At 41.5% G+C, this 27,799-nt stretch overlaps 1 protein-coding gene across 1 annotated transcript; it reads left to right on the plus strand.

Moving 5' to 3' along the window:
• Window positions 1–4,833: 4,833 nt before the first annotated feature.
• On the plus strand, window positions 4,834–27,645 carry LOC112245016 (single-minded homolog 1-A-like). Its single transcript, XM_024412952.2, has 11 exons — window positions 4,834–5,423; window positions 10,966–11,048; window positions 11,890–11,979; window positions 12,113–12,221; window positions 12,330–12,415; window positions 12,754–12,953; window positions 13,197–13,303; window positions 17,405–17,552; window positions 23,693–23,858; window positions 24,125–24,551; window positions 24,888–27,645. Exons 1-11 carry the CDS (start codon window positions 5,249–5,251, stop codon window positions 25,640–25,642), a joined length of 2,346 nt encoding a protein of 781 aa, XP_024268720.1. The 5' UTR covers window positions 4,834–5,248; the 3' UTR covers window positions 25,643–27,645.
• The last annotated feature ends 154 nt before the right edge of the window (window positions 27,646–27,799 follow it).

Below are 27,799 nucleotides of genomic sequence, written 5' to 3' on the forward strand. Positions count from 1 at the left end.
ATGCCTGTCTGGTCCTAATATGGAGGGAGGGAGGGAGGGAGGGAGGGAGGGAGGGAGGGAGGGAGGGAGGGAGGGAGGGAGGGAGGGAGGGAGGGAGGGAGGGAGGGAGGGAGTCTGGGTCATGGGCTATGGGCTATAAGAAACTGTTGGGCCTACTGGGACCCTCCTGTACAATGATCAGTCAATAGAAATCATGAAAGACGGGGCTGTGAAGTTACCTCATCAACGTTGTGTAATACAATGAATACCTATTTTGTTGCAGTATATCATATCATTCCCCAGTCATATTATGTCAATTATATTTCCAGGCATTGGCCTACTATCTAAAACTCCCCAAATCCACCAACTTTTGAACGGGTATTGAGAAAAATAGAATAGTGCTGTGGGGCTACAGGTACTGCCCCCCACCCCCACAATCCTTAGTGTATAGCAAAGAAAAGCCTCCTCCTTTCCTTCTTCTTCCTCTCCTCCTCTTTCTTTGGAAGATTCATCTATAGAAGCTGATCAAACTGCCATAGACAGTCATACAAGGAACAGAAGAACATAACCATAATACACAGAGATAAATGTGTAAAGATGTCTGTGTCTCATTGATTAGTATGTTGTAACTGTGTTTATTTTCTTGGGAGAGCTGACAACTATATTTTAGAACCAAACTTATGAGACAAAATCCAGCTGCGTCTTTGTTCTGATTTTTGGATTGTCCAATCAATTGAAGCATATGTAACTTCTCTGTTGATTGAATATAATGACTTTTGAAAAATACTTTTTTTTGGTTTGAAAAGTCTTGAAATTATTTGGGGGTTTTTCAACTTTGAGATAGTGACCTATATATTGTTATGTTATATATTACACTTATTATCAACGGCATAAAAACATATCATGCAAATAATTACCGATAAACCTCCTATTATAAAAAGCACACCATTTCATCTCAAACTACACAGCATGTACAAATACTTTCTCTACTGACACTGTCTGTCTGGTTGCACCACCATGTCCTTTCTATAGGATACAGTCTGTCACTGGGGCTATTTTCCTCTGCTATGGTTTCATCTGAATATGGAAACTGTGTGGTCCTAAAGAACAACACTGTCAGTCAGACATGGGTCAAATAAACATGTCAAACAGTTTCAAGTATTTGGTAGTGTTTGTGGTGAGCATGATTTAGATCTGTACTTTGACCCCTGCACTGGACTCTCCTCTCCTGTAGCGGTCAGGTTCACCACGCCATCGCCGTATTTCCACTGCTTCACTATTGGATTCAGAATTGCAGAATGCTAATAGGTCTATTGTATGGGAATTAAACCATAAGGAATGCGTTGCTTCGTCTCTGTAAAAAAATAGCAGAGGCTACTTTTTTTCAGTCTGTATGCAGGGTTTTCCAAATTTGAGCTTAATTAAATATGAATATCATTGTGTTACTTTATAGCCAAAGTGTGACAGGGACTCCAATGTAATTTGATGATTTTCGTCTGAGCAGGCCATATAGCTAAATAGTGGGCTGTGCAGACCTCAGTGCTAGACCTGTATTTTATTATAGGTGTAGGTTGTTTGGTAGTGTAGCCTACTGCATTACGGTTAGTTATGGATATTAGTCTAGCAGTGCCTAATGTGATCATCCACGTTTTCGAGTTAAAAACTATGGAGTCTAATCTAATTAGCATAATGAACAAATCACCATCAAAATCCTTCTGTTTAAGCTAGCTAGAGGTATCTGTTTATATCTGATGTTTTTTTGCATGGGCTGCGTCTCAATCTACTGCATCTGCCAATGGCGGCCTTCTGCATCTGTGGTGGAAGGTGATCGAGCTACAGCGGTGTTTGTCAGATCAGGAGACATCTCACAAAAATGTCTCTGTCATCTGAACGGTTTGGCCTAAAAAACGAATATGTTCTCCGTTTTCCCTACTACCCCCACAAGCGTCACTTCATGGGACACCCCACAAGTGTCACTTCATGGGACACCCCCACAAGCGTCACTTCATGGGACACTTCATGGGACACCCCCACAAGCGTCACTTCATGGGACACGTCTGAGGTCTTACCACTGATCTGCCAACTTTCGGTCTGAATGATCAGTTTGGGCTACACACTAATATGACCCCTCTATGGAAAGGTGAGGCTACTATGAACATATACATGTTGTTTTGCTCTAGGACACCCACAAGCCTCATCTGAAGGTGGCCCAGTACCAGATTTATGGAAATAGTTTAGCACCCTAAATGTATTTTTGTTTTAAATATGGGTTAAATAAAAAACATATTTCCTGTTCTTTAATCTCTCAGATATAGGACAGATACTTTCAAATAAACATTTTTATTAACATTTATTCCATGTATGACTGTTATTCGATGTGTTTCTATAAACTAATAGCAGTAAGGCCAAATTCAATGTTTCATCAAGTAAGTGAATACTCTTTTTATAGGCCTACCTAAAGGGGTCCTAAAATTCAAAATCATAGCTAAATGATCCTTGGTATGACCATCTTAAAACAATGCCAAATGTTATTTTAGTAGAACCCCAGCATAGATTCTTAAGGATGAACTTTTCTGTTATTTTCACAGTGTAGGCTATCTCTGTGTGTAGCCATTTAGACAAAACGTCGTTAGATTGTCTAACTTGAGGCATGCCACATTACTTTCGATTAAGGCCATCAATGGCAGTGAACATGTTGCTGTGAATTTCGTCATGTTTGGCTAATAACTGTATGGAATCATTTTAAGTCCATCCTGGGGACTTAATAAGCTCGAGTATTTTCTATTCTCTTTCCCACAGATATTTGCAGTCTAATTAGTAGTACATTTGGGTTTTACGAAAAGGTTCAACTGGCATCAACTATTCCGTGCATGCACCGCATCCTTGGTTATTTTTCTTCATCGCGCGCCGCAGGAGACATCCTATCATCTGGGCGTCCGTGTCGAAAGTGAAAGAATACGAACACAACACATGATGGGAGAAAGACTAGAAGAGTGTGGATGGGGTGGGGTGGGAGAGTGCACGGGCAAGGACACACTTGTCTTTCCGTTAACGTATCCCAATATGGTGTCAAGATCCGAGAAAAAAAACGGTATATTACGTTCCAAATTGATTTCGCATAGGCCTAGTTGTTTAAACCTGGGTTGCAAGGAATTAACAAATTATTATTTTTTATATTAACTGATGGGGCTATAATTATATATTTTGCCGTTTGTCATCAGCGATTTTATTTTGTGCAATTGTCTGTTTTATCGGAAATAAAACGGAAAGGTCGAGATATGGGAAACACTCTTTTCACGCCACTTTGATACTGAAGTGACTTTTTCGTAGCAGGTAAGGAGACTGGGGTTGGGGTTAGGGGTAAGCAAAAATACTCTCCTAACCTCCTACAAAAATTGCTAGGTATCGAAATGGCGTGAAAAATGTCCCGTCGACATATAATCTAGGCCTATCTTTCATATATTCCTCATTTTTAATAAAGAATCACTTCAATATTGCAACATTTTCAATTTTATTCAATATCACTAACGTACATTATTAATCTGTTTTGTGTCAAATGTACCCTATAGGCCCTAGACATCCAGCGTTTCCATATCTGCCATCTCACTTGGCAGTTTATCAACTGCATCAATTGAATAAACTCCGCGGACTAAATGCGTTGTGGCACTGATCTATCAACATACATCAGGTTATGTTATGGAATTGAAGTCCATCTATAGTGCATGGTCATCTAACCTGCTATCCCCGAGATATTACATTTGAAAAACATTATGCATACCTACATTGTTGAACGACTTGACATTTTGAAATTGTACCATAACCGTGTTTTTACTTTTTGGTTATTAACCTACTTTGTTATTCCTCCATAGCCCTAAACGCAGCTTATATTTCCTCTTTAGGACTATGAAATATGAAAGCTTTATTTTTAATCTGGAGAATCAGACGATGACAAACGACTAGCCCTATATGATAAACTTGGTTCACACAGCAATAAAAAAATATCTAAAACAATGTATCGCTATAAAAATATATATATATATCAACGTATAAGCCTATATAATAAACGAATAACATGAGCCGTATGGCTCTCTATAGTGTCCCAGGATGATTTCAACAAGGCTAGAGGTGAGGATCTATACGAGCAAATCCCGGATTCACATCGAGCACTGACACGTTTATAATAATAATGCCCAATAGGGAAATGGAACAGACTACTTACTGCCCAATGAGGGACAGGCTGGCTGGTAGAAACGCGGGGGTGGGCCGTTCTCAGATTCTACAGGAGAAATAGGGAGATCGTGTTAAAAACAGAGGAGGGTTTGAAAAACTACTTTTGATACACTCGCAACCCTAAAGTAGAGATGTTGGAAGTCTAGTGTGCCTCTGCTGTCGTAGTTGAAGTTCTACTGAGGATTTTTGGGGAAACTAGGACATGAGAACAGAAGTGAGAAGAGGTAACATTGCTGCGGACTTCTGGAAAAAAAAAGTTGGGTTTGGTTGTATCGACGCTCCGAGGTAGGTTGATAATCTAGCATGTTTCCAATACTGTATCTGACACTGCCTTGAAACGAAGATACAGTCATTAAGGACCACTAAAATGAGATTGTGCGTATTGGCACTCTGTCTCTAGGCTAATTACTCAAGTTTAGTGAACCAACCTAATTGGTGTGTAATGCGCATTGCAATCAATGGTCACCACAAGTGTGATGTTCACATTTTACCTAGGCCTATCTGGTGCAATTGAACGTGTGCAAATTACAATTTTACATCAGTAGGCCTATGCCTAATGAACAGTATTAGGTTAATAGTGTTAATGTATTCGCGCATATTATTGTGATTTTTTTCAGAGGGACATGATGTCTTCGGAAACGGTGTGAAGGACCTGAACTCCTCAAAGAGATGTTGGGCCCAAGCGGACGTCATGTACAGTGAATCTGACGCTATGGGCGATTATTCCTCATAATAAACAGGATACTCAGATCCTTCTTCGCCAGCTTAATCTATCCTGGAAGTAACATGGGAATGTTAATGTTGTATTTCTGGATTTAGTCAGGAAGGAGAACCGAGCAGCTACGGTGTTATCTTGACCCACCACACAAGGTATCCGCGCCAGAGAAATACAGTTCGTGCTTTTGAAGAGACAGCGCATTAAACAGAATGCATGTGTGTCAAAGCAGTACAATGATCTAGAATTGAGATCTGTATATTGACTGAATTTTATTGTTTGGTGAAATCACGCCCAGGTCGTGGAAAATAGAATTATTCGAAAATGAAAGAAAAATCGAAAAATGCTGCCCGGACTCGACGGGAAAAGGAAAATAGTGAATTCTATGAGCTTGCCAAGCTATTGCCTTTACCTTCTGCCATCACGTCTCAGCTTGATAAAGCTTCAATTATTCGACTCACAACAAGTTACTTGAAAATGAGAATTGTTTTTCCTGAAGGTAAGGTTATTATATTATTATATTAAATGTATATTATGATGATTATTATTAGGCTATTATAACAACCAACGTTTATATTGATGTTATCATAAGTGTTATTGGTGTGTTTAATATTCTATTTGTGTCACAGATATGCTTTTTGTTTTTTGTTTTGATGCTAGATATTCATGTTCTTAAGCAAGGATAATAATTAAAATAATAATTCCAAATGTTGCCACATATTATCCAATGACTTTGCCTTATCTATACACTGATATGCATGTGTTATATTATAATGATGTCTTATAATGATGAATCATGTCATGTTATTAACGTTTTAATTCCGCTCTCATTCTGCAAAACGCCTGTGCTGCCACTTCTCCTCATTTACACGAATCATTGGGGAATCAATAAGACTACAGTAATTATTGTGTTTACGTATGGGAGAGGTGTAGGCCTACATGAATCTAAATGAAGCTATATGTTGCACAACATAACTCGTTAGGCCCAATTAAATTTCATTCAATAATCTCGCCACTGTTGCACGTGAAGGGAATACTGTTATTTACCTGTTATTTCCCATACTGATATATGGAATAGTTGTATATATTAGTTGGTTATATATAGTCAAATATAGGCAATCGGAGAGATGGTCAAAATGCCATACGACTTAAGGTAACTTTTGTAGGACTTTCGAATTATGGCCATGAAATTGTGTCAATATTGTTAACTAGGACTAAGAAATGTTTTTCATTGGAATTTATTCAATCCGAATCTACCCTAATGTTTTTCCAAAACAAACTTGATTTATGCCTAAGTAGCCTAAAGATGGCAACTTTATGCACACAATGTCCTGTGAAATAAGTAGTGTGCGCGCATAAATGAACCGTTGTACACACCTCTTTGTCTGTGAAGAATACACTGTGCGCGTCTTTTTACATTTATACACGTGTCGTCGCCTTTCAGAGTCAGGCGACCATGATGCCCCTGGAAGACGATTAGCCGTCATTTGCCACCTTCTCCCCGCGGTCTCAACGGGCCCCTGTTCTGCGTGACCGCTACAGAGCCGCGCCAATTAGCGTCACCCGAGCGACTAGCGGTCTGATCCTTACGAACATATGGGGGGGCCTTGTGACACTGAGGCAAAGAAGAGAAGCGACTTCTCAAGAATGACTTCTCAAGCTTAGGCTCTTAAGACACACACACACAACAACAAAAACGCACGAGAGTATATGGATTGTGGATTTTGCTTAAGATCGATTCCCCCTATGTGTCGAATGTTGTTTTTAGGCCTATAGGCCTAACCTATGTATGACGTTGCAGGTGATCAACGATTCATCGCATGCACGGGCGTCTATGGCGTACCCGTAGATATTAGCCTATCAATAATGTTAATGCAGTCAGTATAAGAAGTGGAACACTGCAGGTAATCGGCCTACTAAACATATGTCATCTAAAGTCTAATTGACTAATTCTATAAGCACACGCGATTGGTTGTTTTGACGTTGTTGTGACAAGTGTCTTATATTGTCTATTGTTAATTGGATCTTCATCAGTGTTTTACTGAGTTGTCCAAGGTCCACATATCTGATTTACACTATAAACCTACTTTGTATTGGGGGATTCCTCCTGTACTAAAAACCAAAAAATACCATGATTTTGGGGATTTTCACGAAATTGAATCCATAGAAGGATTGTTGACATATATTTGATATTTGTCCATAGAAGAATTGTTGACATATATTTGACATTTGTATCTTAAAGGATAATTGAGAAATAAAGACTTGAATTTCGAATATTTGTGACATTGTTGTCCTACCCTTTAATACTCTATAATGTTTCATCTGTAGGTGCTGCAAAACAAAAATTGGTTTCACATGAAGCTTTACTGCTTGCTCTGTGATATTAGGAGTATTTTGATTTCAATAACAATTTTCTTACATTAATTTATAACAATTGAAAAATTGGATTTGGCTATTTTTTTTTCAATATAGGCCTATGGTTTAACATAATATAGGTCTACCTACTCTACAGGCATATCAAAGTTTCAGAGTGGGATCTCTGCTCGTTTTAAATTTATGGACCATTTTACAGAGAAATTGACGAAGTAGGCAATGTAACCAATCACAACCCTCCTTTAACTTGCATCATTGTTCATCCTGCAAATCACCCTCAGAGGGCGACCATTTTGAATCCATTTTCACATTCACTCATTGATAATACTTGCAAATTGGATCATTACTCTAAAAGTAGCAGAGATCCCACTCTGGAACTTTGATAGCCTGTAGAGTATATTATGTTCAGCAATATATAGAGAAATTAGCCAAATCCAAAATGGTAGCCTATATTTTCAATGTTCATGTTTTATATTTTTCAATATTATATATTTATGTCATACATTTTTAGAAGAAAAATATAGCTGATATCACCGAGCAAGCTGTAAATATTCATGTGACACCAATCTTTTTTTTGTAGCCCCTACAGATGAAACATTATGGCGTCTTAAAGGAGGCCTGGGTAAGGCGAAAATGTAATATATTCCAACTTCAATGAATTATTTCTCAATCATACAAATGTAAAATATATGTCAACAATCCTTTCTCCAAAGGACCCTGCTTTCGATTACATCTAGTGAAAATCACCAAAATCAGGCCACTCCAATCTGTCCCCTATACATTTTAAATTTATGAGCCATGATAACCATAGAAGTTAAATTGGTACAGCATTCACAGGTGCAACAAATATAGCCTCTTACAAGGCACGCCTCAAAATATGTTAATGAGCCAGAAACAACAATAAGCCTAGCATGCACCCACTAGTGGTGAAAAGGTTTTTGGCGCTCCAAAGATACGTTTATTTATTTTTTACTGTTGATAATACCTCAAATGTGAGTTTTGCGTTACAGTGTAGGCTATAGGCTACCATAGGCTATCAATTGAAGCTTCTTATAGATAGGCCCGCCTATTATTTAATATTAATAAAAGACGAGTGTAGAAAAAAATGTAAACCAGAAATAGTCTATCTAGCGTTAGTAGCCTATGTACACCCACTCTCACCAGAAGCTCATTTCAGTCACCGTTTGTCTGTGTGAATGGAATGATGAGGAAATTATGACAGGACTATGCTTAATTCGTTTTTTTATCACCGTTCCAGGATTTTATTAGGCTACAGCTCACCGTTTCCACACTTGATAAGGAAACAAAGCATGCGGTCGTTTTCCCAACACTAGCATATGGTAAAATAAACTGATGAATAATTTAAGCTACAGTCTCACAGGGAGGAAGGGATAGTGACTGTATGGGGGAATCTTCTGTATACTCAGTTTAGGAGGGTCCTGTCACTGATGCGTTTTACGATCCGTTTTGGGAGCCATGTGCTTACCTCATTAAATAACCTCTGCTGTTTTAAAAGGCTGTCCAAACACACACACTGCTGCAAAGCAAATCGCATTGAAGCACATAACACAATGTCGAATTAGGCCCGGAAAGTGACCGCGTTTATTGCAAAGAAAATGTTCTGAGTATTCGCCAGTAAAATATTATATGACAATGTATAGAGGTGAGAGTGTTTTATGGCCGTTATTGACAGCGAGCGGCCAATAACCTTTGCTCCACCCTATGTTGTCCCACGGTGTTGAATTACAAGTCACATCAGAGAGAGAGCGGGAGAGACGTGTTGATGCGTTTGTTTTGCTGAAGTCTTCTGCCGCTGTTAGATTAATCGAAAGCACAAACAGACATACAATGCGTATTTGGGCCACCTCACATTTTATTTGGTTCAACAAAATGTTTCGACAATAGATAACCATAACAGCAAACAATGTGTCTGGTTTGTCAGGAGTTGCTGACGCAAATATGCAATATTAGAATCATAATTCCAATATAGGACATTATTAGGCCTATCCCATCTCTTGGAAGGATTTTTAAGCTTTTTATATTCTTATACGTCGTTGAAACCTGCACAATTAATGGAATACGATATATTTGTGTGTAGGCCTACAAAACGTATTATGCTTCTTCTAAGAGCTGAGGCCCATGTAAATAATGATCTAAATCTGTTGTGGACCCGCACGTGAGCAAAATAACAAATTGAGCTCAGAGAAACTGGGAGCTTTTCCAACTGCAATTTTATAGGAGACGAATACAATTTTCTAACCCTGCATGCGAGCAATAGAACACTCTTTCAGGACAGGGCTCTCCAGACTAATCTTTGAGTCGTCGCTAACGCCTCTTTTGTTTGAAATGTAGGCCTACTTTTGTTCCGCTTGGACCACTTCATGTCGCAGGAGTATCTTTAGATCCTATTTCTGAATGTAATGCCCAATTTAGTGATTATCATAAGCGCGCGTTGATGTCGAAGAGAGCCTAATTCCCTGCGGTAGGTCAAGTGCGAGAACCTAAAGGCCCCAGCTCGAGCTTCCACACAGATTACCACGGCGCGGAGAGGAACATACAGTCCCAGCTATGGGGTGGGACTAGTTACCACAGCCTATTTGTGCAATTTTATTTTCAATTGATTTGAAATCTAACCCTAATCTTAACCACACTGCTAACCTTATGCCTAACCCTAACCTTAAATTAAGACCAAAAAAACCAAACAAAAATGTCATACATTTTTACAATATAGCCAATTTTGACTTTGTGGCTTTGGTATTTAGTGGAAACCCACCTATGGCCCTGCTTGATTGCAATTACCTTAAAACGTGACGGATTGACACACAAAAAAAACATCCCTAGTCGTCCCCCCCCCGAACAAGCTTCTTCTACACGTTACGTTATCACCAGTAGGTCTATCGGTGATGGTCATTCATTAGAATGATATGAAATGCTAAAAGTTAAGAGATTTAGATTTAATCATTGTCTATTGAATAACATGATTTTCCAAATGATGCTGAATGGTCCAGCTCCTGTAGTGAAGAGGCTGCATATTTGAGTTGTGGTTAAGGAGTTATTTGTTTGTTTCCGTTGTGTAAACGTGAAGTGCATTTTTTGGTTAATATTAAAATGCGAAATGTTTCTGTCATTGTTGTGATCTTTGCACTGGCGCGTGTTTGTTTTCGTATTCAATTTGCATTTCAATCGGGATTGCGTGGTGGTTTACCAGGGACACCAACTCTTATTTGCTTTATCGAGTTTAGTTGGTTCCTTCGGGTGTGCGGTGGAGGAGATTTGCACGTCCAATGTCTTGCCAACCTGTTTACAGTCCATTCATTGCGAAAATATTTTCGTTCGCTGTGAATTCAGGTGTGCTCAATTGAACGAATAATATTAGGTTTTTAAATATAGACCCAAACATTATATTTATTTCAAGTGTGAATATTATTATGATATTGTCATTGATTTTAACGCTGATAGCCATATTATTACATTTACACAATTACGTCGAAAATGTCTGCATCTCAAAGGCATCCTCTCTATAAGGATATTGGGCCTATGTAAGATTATTATTGTCATGTTTGGTTATTATGATGATGAGCATTATTATGTCGCTTTAATTATAACTTATGTACATTCATTCTAAAATACTCACTGATATTAACTTATTTTCCAATTTTGTGTTGCAGGGCTGGGAGAGTCCTGGGGCCACGTGAGTCGGACCAGATCTCTGGATAATGTTGGGCGAGAGCTGGGATCACATCTGTTACAGGTGGGATCACATATACTACAGGTGCAGACTTATTTGAATTATGAACGCCATTTTTAACTTTGGAATATAATAGAAATGTTTTTTTTTTAAATGGATGGAAAACTTGTTTTTATTATTGTAAATTCTGTATGCATGAATTACTTTTTTATATTATTATTATCATTATTATTATTATCATTATCTCACGTGACAGCAGCAGTTGTCGCCCGTTATCCATGTTTTAAAAGGAGAGTGATTTTCTTCCTCACAACGCCTCCTGCTGCTCTCATTCTTGTGGATATAAATCTGGAAATATCTTCAACGCATTCATAGTCACGCGCTGCGCCTCTCTTCTCTCCTCCAAGCGTCTCTAGTTACAAGGGTTCGTTCCTACATGTTCGTAACAACACTAAATGCAACACAGCAAGAGCACCATGGCCTAGTATAGTCGAAGTGCTAGACTATAATAATGATCATAATGATCATAATGATATTAAGTATGCAGTCATTATTAGTGTTTTTCTATTGATAAGTTCGAGATAATTAATCATTTCAATATAAATAATTTGGATACATTAAGTAAATTGTGTTATTATTATTATTATTATGCTAATTGGTAACAACCTTTTTGATACAGTCAACCAATAAAAAAAAACACTATGCTACGATGCTGTCATAGACGTGTATCCGATATTTTCCTTATTTTGCATTGACAACAGATTGATTGATTATTAATATGATAAATTAAATGATCTAATAACCTGTATAGTAACATTAATATGTAGGCCTAGCTAGGAACAAGTCTAGGCACATTTTGTCCACGTTGGACCAAATTAATATGTACATTACATTTATTTTTCAGACGTTGGACGGGTTCATTTTTGTGGTTGCTCCGGACGGGAAAATAATGTACATATCTGAAACAGCATCGGTCCATTTGGGCTTATCACAGGTACGCTGCTACTGATTGCTTTATGTTGCATTCGATTTAAATCGATCATTGTGCTTTGTGCTACGGTAGACATAGCCTATAGTCCTATGTTTTACGTTCCTGGAAAACAATGACTAAACGTGTATTTTAACAGGTAGAGCTGACGGGAAATAGTATTTACGAGTACATCCACCCCGCTGACCACGACGAAATGACAGCCGTGCTGACAGCTCACCAACCCTGCCACTCGCACTTTGTCCAAGGTATGGTAGCCTGTGTGTGCTATGGTGACCGAATGAGCACTGAATCATGTGTCGTGGTATTTACATTATATGGTCGTCTTTCATTGCGTTTTCTCTCTGTCTTTGAAGAATATGAAATGGAACGATCATTCTTTTTGAGAATGAAATGCGTCCTTGCGAAAAGAAATGCTGGTCTGACATGTGGTGGATACAAGGTAAGCCTGTTGGTGCCATCTTTCTCTATGTCGAAGTTGTTAGATTTTATAGTCAGTCATTCCAGTTTGTACTGCTTGTGTGTCCGAATTCTTGATAGTTTGCACATCATCTTTATAAATTAAGCCTATATTTTCAACTTTTCTGGCAAACTGCAGTTGGTTTTTGAAAAATCCATCAAACTGTAGTTTTAGCCCAGCTAGAAACTCTCCATTGCCATGCAGTCCATAATAACACAAATCTCTTGCAATACCTCTAAACTGGTTGAATACATATTTCCATATGTGTATTCTTATGTATTGTAGGCCTACATGCATATTTGTGTGTACAATTCTGTCAGGTGATCCACTGCAGCGGGTACCTAAAGATCCGTCAGTACAGCCTGGACATGTCTCCATTTGATGGCTGCTATCAGAACGTGGGCTTGGTGGCGGTGGGCCACTCTCTACCTCCTAGCGCTGTCACTGAAATCAAACTACACAGCAACATGTTCATGTTCAGAGCCAGCCTGGATATGAAGCTCATCTTCCTCGACTCCAGGTAAATAGAGTATTTAACACCACTCACACAATGGAGAAGCTTAGTGGTCCCAAATACTTAAGGCTCCACTTGAAACAACTTCTAACGGCTTTGTTGAGCATTCATAACGTCTTCATAAACACTACATAGATGCATGAGTAGTCATACACATCTGAAATAATGAGGAAGATGCTGAAATTGGGTACATTCTGTAGGCACATGTATCAGTAATTCTGAGTGTATTTAATATTGTCTGTGTCCCAGGGTAGCTGAGCTGACAGGCTATGAGCCCCAGGATCTTATAGAGAAGACCCTCTATCACCATGTCCATAGCTGTGACTCCTTTCACCTGAGATGTGCACACCACTTGTGTGAGTTAGGTTTGTTTTGCTCTCCTACAGTTACTATCTCCCAGTCCTCAGAACTAGTATTTTCTATCTGTGATATATTAACAGTGTAGTGGCAATAGTAATACAATAGACAAAACTAACACCACTGTCTGTGCTGAATGTTGTACACATACAGTGCCTTGTGAAAGTATTCGGCCCCCTTGAACTTTGCAACCTTTTGCCACATTTCAGGCTTCAAACATAAAGATATAAAACTGTATTTTTTTTGTGAAGAATCAATAACAAGTGGGACACAATCATGAAGTGGAACGACATTTATTGGATATTTCAAACTTTTTTAACAAATCAAAAACTGAAAAATTGGGCGTGCAAAATTATTCAGCCCCCTTAAGTTAATACTTTGTAGCGCCACCTTTTGCTGCGATTACAGCTGTAAGTCGCTTGGGGTATGTCTCTATCAGTTTTACACATCGAGAGACTGAAATTTTTTCCCATTCCTCCTTGCAAAACAGCTCGAGCTCAGTGAGGTTGGATGGAGAGCATTTGTGAACAGCAGTTTTCAGTTCTTTCCACAGATTCTCGATTGGATTCAGGTCTGGACTTTGACTTGGCCATTCTAACACCTGGATATGTTTATTTTTGAACCATTCCATTGTAGATTTTGCTTTATGTTTTGGATCATTGTCTTGTTGGAAGACAAATCTCCGTCCCAGTCTCAGGTCTTTTGCAGACTCCATCAGGTTTTCTTCCAGAATGGTCCTGTATTTGGCTCCATCCATCTTCCCATCAATTTGAACCATCTTCCCGGTCCCTGCTGAAGAAAAGCAGGCCCAAACCATGATGCTGCCACCACCATGTTTGACAGTGGGGATGGTGTGTTCAGGGTGATGAGCTGTGTTGCTTTTACGCCAAACATAACGTTTTGCATTGTTGCCAAAAAGTTCAATTTTGGTTTCATCTGACCAGAGCACTTTCTTCCACATGTTTGGTGTGTCTCCCAGGTGGCTTGTGGCAAACTTTAAACGACACTTTTTATGGATATCTTTAAGAAATGGCTTTCTTCTTGCCACTCTTCCATAAAGGCCAGATTTGTGCAATATACGACTGATTGTTGTCCTATGGACAGAGTCTCCCACCTCAGCTGTAGATCTCTGCAGTTCATCCAGAGTGATCATGGGCCTCTTGGCTGCATCTCTGATCAGTCTTCTCCTTGTATGAGCTGAAAGTTTAGAGGGACGGCCAGGTCTTGGTAGATTTGCAGTGGTCTGATACTCCTTCCATTTAAATATTATCGCTTGCACAGTGCTCCTTGGGATGTTTAAAGCTTGGGAAATCTTTTTGTATCCAAATCCGGCTTTAAACTTCTTCACAACAGTATCTCGGACCTGCCTGGTGTGTTCCTTGTTCTTCATGATGCTCTCTGCGCTTTTAACGGACCTCTGAGACTATCACAGTGCAGGTGCATTTATACGGAGACTTGATTACACACAGGTGGATTGTATTTATCATCATTAGTCATTTAGGTCAACATTGGATCATTCAGAGATCCTCACTGAACTTCTGGAGAGAGTTTGCTGCACTGAAAGTAAAGGGGCTGAATAATTTTGCACGCCCAATTTTTCAGTTTTTGATTTGTTAAAAAACTTCGAAATATCCAATAAATGTCGTTCCACTTCATGATTGTGTCCCACTTGTTGTTGATTCTTCACAAAAAAATACAGTTTTATATCTTTATGTTTGAAGCCTGAAATGTGGCAAAAGGTCGCAAAGTTCAAGGGGGCCGAATACTTTCGCAAGGCACTGTATATAATGTACTTACAGTGCATTCGGAAAGTATTCACACCCCTGACTTTTTCCACATTTCCCCCCCTCATCAAACTACACACAATACCCCATAATGACAAAGCAAAAATAGGTTTTTAGACATTTGCAAATGTATTAAAAATAAAAAACTGATATCATATTTACGTAAGTATTCAGATCCTTTACTCAGTACTTTGTTGCAGCACTTTTGGCAGCGATTACAGCCTCAAGTCTTCTGGGGTATGACGTTACCAGCTTGGCACACCTTTATTTGTGGAGTTTCTCCCATTCTTCTCTGCAGTTCCTCTCAAGCTCTGTCAGGTTGGATGAGGAGCGTTGCTGCACAGATATTTTCAGGCCTCTCCAGAGATGTTCGATCGGGTTCAAGTCCGGGTTCTGGCTGGGCCACTCAAGGACATTCAGAGACATGTCCCGAAGCCACTCCTGCGTTGTCTGTGTGCTTAGGGTCGTTGTCCTGTTGGAAGGTGAACCTTCACACCAGTCTGAAGTGATCTGGAGCAGGTTTTCATCAAGGATCTCTCTGTACCTTTCTCCGTTCATCTTTTACTCAATTCTGACTAGTCTCCCAGTCCCTGCCGCTGAAAAACATCCCCACAGCATGATGCTTCCTCCACCATGTTTCACCTTAGGTATGGTGCCAGGTTTCCTCCAGACATGACACTTGGCATTCAGGCCAACGAGTTCAATCTTGGTTTCATCAGACCAGAGAATCTTATTTCTCATAGTCTGAGAGTCTTTAGGTGTCTTTTGCCAAACTCTAAGTGGGCTGTCATGTGCCTTTTGACTGAGTAGTGGCTTCTGTCTGGTCACTCTACCATAAAGGCTTGGTTGGTGGAGTGCTGCAGAGATGGTTGTCCTTCTGGAAGGATCTCCCATCTCCACAGAGAAACTCTGGAGCTCTGTCAGAGTGACCATCATGTTCTTAGTGACCTCCCCGACCAAGGCCCTTTTCCCCCGATTGCTCAGTTTTTCCCAGGCGGCTAGCTCAGAAAGAGTCTTGGTGGTTCCAAACTTCTTCCATTTAAGAATGATGGAGGCCACTCTGTTCTTGGGGACCTTCAATGCTGCTACTGTGGGACTTTATATAGACAGGTGTGTGCCTTTCCAAATAATGTCCAATCAGTTGAATTTACCACAAGTGGACTCCAATCAAGTTGTATAACGAGCAGCCAGGTGACCTAGATGCCAGAGAGGGAGCACACGTGATAGTCTCATAGCAAAGGGTCTGAATTCTTATGTAAATAAGGTATTTCTCTTTCTTATTTTGAATACATTCACCCCCAAAAATATCTAAAAACCTGTTTTCACTTTGTCATTATGGGGTATTGTGATTTATATTTGATTTTTTTTCAATTTTAGAATAAGGATGTAACGTAACAAAATGTCAAAAAAGTCGAGGGGTCTGAATACTTTCTGGATGCATTGTAATTGTACTTTAATAATAGCTTACATCACCTGAAACAAAGTGCCTGTATTGCTTTATGAACTATCTGATTGAAATTATGGTTTCACGTCACCAGAGTCTAAATTATTATCTGACAAATAAAATATATATTTTTAAATTATGTTTTATCAGGTCTAATATATTTTGTGTATATGACAGCGTAATTATAATAACCTGTTCTACTTTGAACAACATCCATGTTGCACTACAATCATACGTTATGTTATACATGACCACTAATTAATGCTTCAATATTTTGAACAGTGATATAAACAAGAAATTCAATTTCCCTCTAACTCTCTCTCTCCCCATCTCTTTCTCTCTGTGTCTCCCTCTATTTGTCTCTCTCTCTCTTTGTCTGTGTCTCTGTCTCTCTCTCCCCCTCTCTTTGTCTCTGTCTCCCTCTCTTTGTCTCTGTGTCTGTGTCTGTCTCTCTCTACCCCTCTCTTTGTCTCTGTCTCCTTCTCTTTGTCTCTCTCTCTGTCTCTCTCTCTCCCCCTCTCTTTGCCTCTGTGTCTCCCTCTCTTTGTCTCTGTCTCTCTCCCTCTCTTTGTCTATGTGTCTCCCTCTCTTTGTCCCTGTGTCTCCCTCTCCCTCTCTTTGTCTCTGTATCTCCCTCTCTTTGTCTGTGTCTCTGTGTCTCTGTGTCTCTGTGTCTCTGTGTCTCTGTGTCTCTGTGTCTCTGTGTCTCTGTCTGTCTGTCTGTCTGTCTGTCTGTCTGTCTGTCTGTCTGTCTGTCTGTCTGTCTGTCTGTCTGTCTGTCTGTCTGTCTGTCTGTCTGTCTGTCTGTCTGTCTGTCTGTCTGTCTGTCTGTCTGTCTGTCTGTCTGTCTGTCTGTCTGTCTGTCTCCCCAGTGCTGGTGAAAGGCCAAGTTACTACTAAGTACTATAGGTTCCTGGCTAAGCAGGGTGGCTGGGTTTGGGTCCAGAGCTATGCCACCATCGTACACAACAGCCGTTCCTCCAGACCCCACTGTATCGTCAGTGTGAACTACGTCCTCACGTAGGTACCTCAGCAAAACCCCAGAGGACAACACATGAGAGCCATTGTACAACAGTTGTTTCTTATGTGATCCTTGGTGGATGACATACAGGACCAACACTACATCAGTGGGTCATAATATGTGTGCTAGTCCCACAGTGTGTATAGCCTACCCCTTTTGGTTTGTCTGTACAACACCAATAAGTCTGTAGTACTGTCAGTGGAAAGAATGGTGCTGTAGGTCTAGGGTGTTTGGTGTTTCTTCAGTGGATGCTTATATCTTCTATCGGGAGGCATGGCACCGCAGAGACATCAGCAGTCACATCTGTCCTTGATTTGTTTGGTCTGATGTGATTCCTGGCTCTGGGAGGGTCAGGCCAGGCTTGAGCCTGTTCAGGTTTTTACACAGCACCACACACACACACACACAGACTTCTTTGTAGCTCAGCTTAGCTGTCGTTTCCCTCTCTGATAAGATAATGAGTATTATCGAGGTTTACACAAGCCATCACTGCAAAGCAATTAACGAGAGGTTAATAAGAAATATATTTATTTTGAGGTTAATAAGAAACATGACACGTTTTTTTGTTCATTTGCTTAAATTACTTAAGTGTAGTGGATGAGGTGTTTTTTGAAGGTAGGTTTTGACAGGATTGTAAAAAGGACTTTTTATCTGTTAAGCTCATTTATAGTGGAACGAAATTGTGTATTTTCGTCTCATCAAAGCCTGTCGACTGTGTTTTTTGTTGTTCTGTAGATGTTAGGAAGAAATGTTCTGTTAGATTTTTCTGTCTAATAGGGTGAGAGTTTACAGTAGCTGACAGGAAGGCTGCAGTGTTCTATCACTGTTTTCAATTAGAATCATATTTTCTTGAAAAACTGAAAGTTGTTTACCGTCACTTTCTTCTGCTGTAGAATAGTTATTGTGTAGTAGTGTGGATGTCTGTGTGTAGAATAGTTATTGTGTAGTAGTGTGGATGTCTGTGTGTAGAATAGTTATTGTGTAGTAGTGTGGATGTCTGTGTGTAGAATAGTTATTGTGTAGTAGTGTGGATGTCTGTGTGTAGAATAGTTATTGTGTAGTAGTGTGGATGTCTGTGTGTAGAATAGTTATTGTGTAGTAGTGTGGATGTCTGTGTGTAGAATAGTTATTGTGTAGTAGTGTGGATGTCTGTGTGTAGAATAGTTATTGTGTAGTAGTGTGGATGTCTGTGTGTAGAATAGTTATTGTGTAGTAGTGTGGATGTCTGTGTGTAGAATAGTTATTGTGTAGTAGTGTGGATGTCTGTGTGTAGAATAGTTATTGTGTAGTAGTGTGGATGTCTGTGTGTAGAATAGTTATTGTGTAGTAGTGTGGATGTCTGTGTGTAGAATCGTTGTTGTGTAGTAGTGTGGATGTCTGTGTGTAAATCGTTATTGTGTAGTAGTGTGGATGTCTGTGTGTAGAATAGTTATTGTGTAGTAGTGTGGATGTCTGTGTGTAGAATAGTTATTGTGTAGTAGTGTGGACGTCTGTGTGTAGAATAGTTATTGTGTAGTAGTGTGGATGTCTGTGTGTAGAATAGTTATTGTGTAGTAGTGTGGATGTCTGTGTGTAGAATAGTTATTGTGTTGAGTAGTGTGGGTGTCTGTGTCTAGATTAGTTTTTGTGTTGAGTAGTGTGGGTGTCTGTGTGTATTATAGTTATTGTGTTGAGTAGTGTGGGTGTCTGTGTGTAGTATAGTTATTGTGTTGAGTAGTGTGGGTGTCTGTGCGTATTATAGTTATTGTGTTGAGTAGTGTGGGTGTCTGTGCGTAGTACAGTTATTGTGTTGAGTAGTGTGGGTGTCTGTGTGTAGTATAGTTATTGTGTTGAGTAGTGTGGGTGCCTGTGTGTAGTATAGTTATTGTGCTGAGTAGTGTGGGTGTCTGTGTGTATTATAGTTATTGTGTTGAGTAGTGTGGGTGTCTGTGTGTAGTACAGTTATTGTGTTGAGTAGTGTGGGTGTCTGTGTGTAGTATAGTTATTGTGCTGAGTAGTGTGGGTGTCTGTGTGTATTATAGTTATTGTGTTGAGTAGTGTGGGTGTCTGTGTGTAGTACAGTTATTGTGTTGAGTAGTGTGGGTGTCTGTGTGTAGTACAGTTATTGTGTTGAGTAGTGTGGGTGTCTGTGTGTAGTACAGTTATTGTGTTGAGTAGTGTGGGTGTCTGTGTGTAGTATAGTTATTGTGTTGAGTAGTGTGGGTGTCTGTGTGTAGTACAGTTATTGTGTTGAGTAGTGTGGGTGTCTGTGTGTAGTACAGTTATTGTGTTGAGTAGTGTGGGTGTCTGTGTGTAGTATAGTTATTGTGCTGAGTAGCGTGGGTGTCTGTGTGTAGAGGTCATTGAGTTGTCAGGTTTACAAAATCTTATTCATGTCTATGGACTTGGCTGTTACCTTTGGAATCCTCACCCAGGAAGGGAAAGTCAGTTGGCAAGGTGTCTGTGGAATGAACAACATGTCCATCTGTCTGTCTGCAGACTGTGTCAACTGCCTCAGTCAGGCATGGGTTCACAAAGTCTTTTTTTTCTTCCTTATAGTTTTCATTTGTTTGGTTGAGTCAACCTGGCCTGAAGTGTCAGATAGAAGTGGTTTCACTGTTGGCACTATTCCATTGTCTCTATTGGCCTTGGCAAACCTCAATCCAGTCAAGCTTAAGTATTAGAAAGAAAACTAATACAGTTTGAACCCAGATCTGGTGGACTGTCTTTCTCTGTCAGTGGTATTGAGCTAAGTGTGGGCCTCCATCGTGCATGAGCACTGATAAACAACACAATTTGCTTCAACCCAGTTTTCCACTGGACAGGTCACCATAACGTTCAAACCTCTTTTCACTCGCCATGCGCAAACAGTCCAGATATATATATATATATAGAGAGAGAGAGAGATTTAGTCTGAGTCAAGCTCTATTGGTTCTGTGTGTTAGTATTGGCTCAGTACAGATGTAGAATCTTAATTTGATCACCTTGTTGCAGGAGAACTTTCCTACAATGCAGGAAATGTATAACTTGTCATGCATTTGAGGTTTAAAAAGGCTTCTGAAGTTTGTAATTTCCACTTAGAAAACTTATAATTATATTCCACATAATAATTCACATGTCCTGTTTCTGCAGGATTATTTTCCTGCTGTTGCAAACTGGCTCAAATTAAGATCCTACATCTGCAACATCCGTAACCTTCCGGTTAGGTCTGTGGAAACGGTGCCACTGCCTTCTAGGATGGGACATTTAGCCTATTTCCTGGTGTGCTGCTGTGTGTAACGTGTATTGCTGCAGATGTAAAAGTGTTTCAGTAAATGAATTAGGCCCATAAAACACTCCATTAACCAGAGGAGGCAGAAGAGGCTTCTCCGTACAGAGGAGAGAAGAAGGAAATGACTCGACATACACAGCCGCAGACTACCCCCTTCCCCAAATCCATAACGGTGTTTATGAGGTTTTAATTGATAGGCCATAAAGATGAGGAGTGTTTATGGTTGCCAGCTTGGTGAGAGAGTAGAGAGTTTAACGTTTGGATGGAGATTTTTCATTCCCCCCATGTGATCTTTTTTTTAAAACAATTGTTTTATTTTTATTGAATCACATACTGTACAGTCAATTAGTACCATCTTGTGATGTTGTTGAGATGTTTTATCGTGTGATACATTAAGCTGTAATGAGACTATGTGCAAACGTGTTTTTTTGCCTCAACGTATCTGTGAGAATAGCATCAGTCAGTCAGTGAATTCATTGTAACTCAGTTCATTAGCAGAGAGAGAGATAACAATACAATGTCATCCACTGAGTGTTCCTGTCCTGTCTGAGGCTAAATAATAATGATAATAATGAGTTCATTGTTTCCCCTACATTTCTGAGAGAGGGGCATGTGATTTAGTCAGTTCATCAGAGAACTATCACAGCCCCTTTCTCACTGTTGTTATCAGAGGCAATGGTGGGTGATTCACACAGTAGCAGGTAGAGGTGTACTAGTCTATACTGATTAACACACAGCTAGTAGGGAACACAGGAGTTCACCTCTGGTTGAACTGCCTCTATGTGTACTAGTACTGATAACCTATCTGCCTCGTCCTATTGGCTAGTACTGATAACCCTTCCACCTTCCGTCCCTTCCTATTGGCCAGAGCCTGTCACTGTGATCCCTGACCTTTCTTAGGCAATACTCTGTGTTTACAGAGAGACACGAACACTTTATCACATAAAGGAGTTGGTGTGTGTGTCATGGACTGAAATGCGTGACCTGACCTGATCCTATGAGAATACTATTCTTTATGTTTTTAATGGTGTTTGTATGGAACGTGTACTTCTTGATTGTGATTGTGTGTGATTTAGAAATCAAAGATTGTGTGTGTGTGTGTGTGTGTGTGTGTGTGTGTGTGTGTGTGTGTGTGTGTGTGTGTGTGTGTGTGTGTGTGTGTGTGTGTGTGTGTGTGTGTGTGTGTGTGTGTGTGTGTGTGTGTGTGTGCATTTACCTGTAAATGTATCTGTGTGCGAGTGAGCATGTGCACATGCTTGGGGTGTGTGTGTTTGTTTATGTGTGTGTGTGTGGAGGATGGATCAGTGTTTGGCCAGAGTAAAACATGTCCAGATTTTTCCATCCATCTTCTCCAACTTGATTCATCATAGTGAACAGAATCCATACGGGGAGGACTGGGACCTGAAATCGGCCCTGGCATTTCTAACACACTGGCCCATTTTCTTCCTTGAGGCCCCTACACCTGCCCATTTCCCCCCTTGATGGCACATTATTAGCCAGATAATGCTTATGTACCAGCCCATCTGGCATTTGAAATGCCAGCTGGCCAGTCCACCCCTGCTTAACAGAGAAATCAATTCCCATGTCCAAGTACTGTCTCCTGGCATGGTGTTCCTGTGGGCTTGGTTTAGCCTGTGGGCTTGGTTTAGCCCGTGGGCTTGGTTTAGCCCGTGGGCTTGGTTTAGCCTGTGGGCTTGGTTTAGCCTGTGGGCTTGGTTTAGCCCGTGGGCTTGGTTTAGCCTTGTGGGCTTGGTTTAGCCTTGGTTTAGCCTTTGGGCTTGGTGTGGGCTTGGTTTAGCCTTTGGGCTTGGTTTAGCCTGTGGGCTTGGTTTAGCCTGGGCTGGTTTAGCTTGGGCTTGGTTTAGCCTGTGGGCTTGGTTTAGCCTTTGGGCTTGGTTTAGCCTGTGGGCTTGGTTTAGCCCGTTGGTTTAGGGGGCTTGGTTTAGCCTGTGGGCTTGGTTTAGCCTTTGGGCTTGGTTTAGCTTTGGGCTTGGTTTAGCCTTTGGGCTTGGTTTAGCCCGCTTGGTTTAGCCTTTGGGCTTGGTTTAGCCTGTGGGCTTGGTTTAGCCCTTAATCGCATGTGTATTTGAACGGACAGCCTCCCCTCTGTTGTATGTTTGTTAAAGGCCTTGTTACAATCCTGATGGAGAAACAAGTCCTTCCAAAAGCCTCTCTACCCCGCTCTCACTCACTCACTCACTCACTCACTCACTCACTCACTCACTCACTCACTCACTCACTCACTCACTCACTCACACTCACTCACTCACTCACTCACTCACTCACTCACTCACTCACTCACTTTTCCATGTCTCTCCCCTGCTTCAGTATGAACCCACAGCCCAGACATCCTCTCTCTGGGGTCAGTCTGCTGTCTGTGCCCCTCTACGAACTTTGACACACACACACACACACACACACACACACACACACACACACACACACACACACACACACACACACACACACACCACACACACATACACACTCCATGCTTTAATTACCAGACAGATGTTATTGGGTACATGCACACTGAGAGTGAAAAAAATAAAATACCCAGGTAGAAAAGCCACACTTGGATAAACAGTCGTAACATTGGAGCTGCCTTGTCTTGTTTAATGATGGTCTTTATGTAATCCTAACACAGTTAAATCAGGAATATATCTGTGTATCTACATCAGGGCTCTCCAACCCTGTTCCTGGAGAGCTATCATCCTGTAGGTTTTCACTCCAACCCTAATCTAGCACTCTTGATTGATAAGCTGAACCAGGTTAGTTACAGCTGGGGTTGGAGAGAAAACCTACAGGAAGGTAGCTCTCCAGGAACAGGGTTGGACACCTATGATCTACATGATCTACAGTACATACTGTATGTGTATGTTTCTGCAGGGATACTGAGTATAAAGGACTCCAGCTGTCTCTGGACCAGGTGACAGACACCAAGCCCTCCGTCCCCTTCAGCAGTGCTCCCACCAGCCTCACTGAGAACCGCAGAGCACCCAAGAGCAGAGTGTCCCGAGCCAAGGCCAAGGCTCGACTGTCCCCCTACACACAGGTGAGGCTCTATAGGAACATAAAGCACTGGTCCTGTACACATCCTACACAGAGGCAACTCTCTCTATTTGAGCCAGGATACTGCATGATCTATCAGTGATGGGAGGTGGTTTATACCTGATGTATCACTTCTTGATTACCTAGGTAATGTCTCCTATTTCTCCTCTCTCTCACCCTGTCTCACTCCATCTCTCTCGCGCTCTCTCCCTCTCTCTCGCACACTCTCACTTTCTCTCGCGCACTCTCCCTTTCTCTCTGTCTCTGCAGTACGCTGGTTTCCAGGCCGAGCGTTCAGAGTCGGACCAGGATAGCCCTTGGGCAGGATCTCCCCTCACAGACTCCGCTTCCCCTCAGCTGCTGGAGCAGGGGGAGGGGCTTGGCACCTCCTGTGCCTACAGGCAGTTCTCCGAGCCACGTCCCCTCTGCTACAGCCTCCCAATCACTGAGGAGCAACACCACCACCACACCCCCAGCGACAGCCACTCCCACCTCGACACACACGGCCACAAGCAGACGTGCGAGCGGGGCCGCTGTGAGGCAGGGAGGTACTTCCTGGGTGCTCCCCAGGGTGGGAGAGAGGCGTGGTGGGGAGCTGCCCGCTCTGTGCTGCCCCTGGTCAAGACCTCATCCCTGGAGAATGGAGAGGGATATGAGAGCAGTGTGCCCCACATCACATCCATCCACAGTCTGCATAGTAAGTCCCTATCCCTGGCCCTTTAGCTTGTATTACTGTAGGAGGCTGGAGATGGGTGAACTCCACTGTTCCAGGCTCAAACACACACAGATTTGATTCGGGTTGGTACAAAAACCTGCTCACACTTCAGATCTCCCACCTCTGCTTTATTTAACCTTTATTTAACCAGGAAAAAATATTGTGGTTATAACCTCTTTGCAATGGTGACATGGAAGAGGTCAGCAGCAAAATACAGGTTAGTTTTAACACGTAAGATAACATGCTGCTAACTCTGCTTAGCCCTGGATATAGCTTCCTGTTGGCTCTAAGATCAGTGTCCTGTCCCTCCCTCTACAGACCGTGGCCAATGGGACCAGGACAGTGTGGTCAGCTCGCCAGACGGGGGCTCCGCCAGCGACTCTGGGGACCGTTACCACGCAGACTACTTCCGGGCCAGCCCCCAGGAGCCAAGCAAGATCGAGACCCTGATCCGAGCCACACAGCAGATGATCAAGGAGGAGGAGAATCGTCTGCAGCACCACAGCAAGCTCCACCCAGGCCCTGACACTCCTCTAGGGCCTGCCAACGGCCTCCCGAAGGGCCCCAGCCCCTGCTTCACCACCGACTACCCCCAGGGGGTGCTACAGAGTGTGTTGTGCCGTGGCCTGGGTCAACTGGGTCAGGTGATCAGCCCCGGATCAAGCCCTGCCCCTCTCTCCAGGCTCAGCAGCCCAGGGTCTGACCACTACCTCCCCAAGCCCAAAAACTACCTCCAGCAGGCAGGACAGTCAGCCCTGTCCCCTCTCTCCCAGCCCCTCCACCACCAGCTTGGCCGTCTAGGCCCCTGCACATCCTCCTCCCCTACCCCTGCCCCGGCCCTCTACCCTTCCCACCCCCAAACCCAAATGGGGAGGCCTTATCTGGACAAGCAAGCTGCTACCTACTCCCTGACGGGCTACGCTCTAGAGCACCTGTATGACCCCGAGAGCCTCAGGGACTTCTGTTCCTCCGCTGGCTCCACCCACTACGACGTGACTTCACACCTGCGCATGCAGGCAGAGCAGGGGCCGGGACACAAGGGGACCTCCGTCATCATCACCAACGGCAGCTAACGCCTGCTTGTCCAATAACACTAAAGTCTAAAATGTCAGCCTATTCCCTACATAGGGGAATAGGGTGCCATTTCCCTGCACGCTACTTTTGACCAAAGCCTGCATAGGGCTCTGGTCAAAAGTAATGCACTACATAGGGAATAGGCTGACATTTCGGGTTCTCACTAAAACACATGAAGAAGAAACTGTAGATCCATGGAATCTCCATGCTATAGCCCAGCTTCAACTGCCTCATCTGCATTTTAGCCAGCAAAAATACTTTTTTCCTATCCTACTTCTTGTGTTTCCTTTTCTTTTAGTTTTTACAGAGCTACGTTATTCCATTTGCACTGTCAGAAATGGAGTTTCATTGTGGGAACCTCATCCCTAGGGTTGAAGATAGGCTTGTGGATATGTTTTGAGTTAACCGGGAAGGGTTCAACGTTAGTGCACTTTTTAGTGTTGGTGGTCAGAATCCCCTTATCACAGCACAACTCTAGAGTTAAAGTCAACTAGACCTGGTTAAATTGATATATTTTTTTGTCCGTGCTACAGACGGCTATATCTGTCTGCTAATACAGGACTAGTAAAGGCCCAGGGCAGTACTTTTGTGATAATAATTCAGGGGGTACTGCAGCACCCTCAGCACCCCTACTTCCAGTAGCTATGATTAAAGGTGTGCAGTATAGTTATGAAGCAAAAATGACACAAAAACAATTCACAGACATCAATGATTATGCAAATTCATTCTATCTATGTTCTCCCCAGTAGGTAAGCTATGGATTAAGGGAAGTGTACCCACACTTTCAGAGAAAGCAAAGGGGGGATTTAAGGGATACATGCAAGAGATGGTAAATATGCCTACATTTATATTGAGACATACAGCAGTTCACCTGGACTGTCAGGTAGCAGGCTTTACTTGTGCTAAATGTCTTGTTGGTGTGTATAACAACAGTTATTAGTGCTTTGGTCTGTCACCTCAGTGAGGATAACAACATTATATACAACCTCTAATGAACAACCTTATTGAGGTGTGATTACTGAGAGGCTAAGGGTCAATATGATGACGTGGATTGTCTTATTAGCCAGGTGTAGTGGTAAACGCTGAGGGGGAATTTAGCATGCTTACAAGGTAAACACTGAAGTGGGAGTTAGCATGCTAACTAAGCTGATGTGGGAGTTAGCATGTTAACAAAGCTGATGTGGGAGTTAGCATGTTAACAAAGCTGATGTGGGAGTTAGCATGCTAACAAGGCTGAGGTGAGAGTAAGCATGCTAACAAGGCTGACGTGAGAGCTAGCATGCTAACATGGCTGAGGTGGGAGTTAGCATACTTATAAGGTTGAGCATGTGTGTATCTCCGGAGCATGTCATGTTAAATTGTCAACAAGGGTAAACAAAGGGAAAGAGATGCTCATTGTTTATTGAACTTGTGATGAGATGAAGGAAAAATCAAGAGAGGTGAAATGGAGAGGTTGTGTCTGCTGTGGTTGATTGACTAGTACAATGTTTAGGAGAGCGGTTAGGTCACTTTCTGTCTAATACTACAGAATGATGCCGTGGCAACGCTTGCTTGTACCAACATGACGTTAGTTATTAGTACCATAATAATGAGTTATATGACAATTCATGAGATGTTTTCACAAAGTCATGATACATGCAGCAATATGCAATCCAACCAGTTGGGTATTCGTTTAGACAGCCTAAATCATCATCACATCTGATCATGCTCATGCTTGCATTACCTTTCACTAACGCTTGTGACAACCTTCATATCATGTTTATTATACTGTTTTGTAGGCAGTGTGACACATTTCAAACGTTCCCTTGGATTCTATTGTAAATGTGGTTACCATATCTCTTATATTTATACGTTTGGAATTGTTAGTTTTCTGAATTGTGCTTCTCCAAAGTTATTTATGATGTAAATATGCTCAGAAAAAGACACCACTTTGAAGCACAGGGGAAAAGTTGTATTTATTTAGTGAATGTTTATTTAGGATTTTGAAGTATAGTTGCAATCAAAACAGTCTGCTTGCATATGAGTGTGTTTTGATTTAAACAAATTCTATGAAAAAATTAAATAAACAGAACACTTTTTGCAAAGAACAAATGACTCATAATTGACGGGTGATTTATATTGTAGGCTACTGTAAGCATTTGAGTGTAAATGCAATA

This window comes from Oncorhynchus tshawytscha, linkage group LG03 (genome assembly GCF_018296145.1).
Source record: "Oncorhynchus tshawytscha isolate Ot180627B linkage group LG03, Otsh_v2.0, whole genome shotgun sequence".
Classification (NCBI taxonomy): Eukaryota; Metazoa; Chordata; class Actinopteri; order Salmoniformes; family Salmonidae; genus Oncorhynchus; species Oncorhynchus tshawytscha.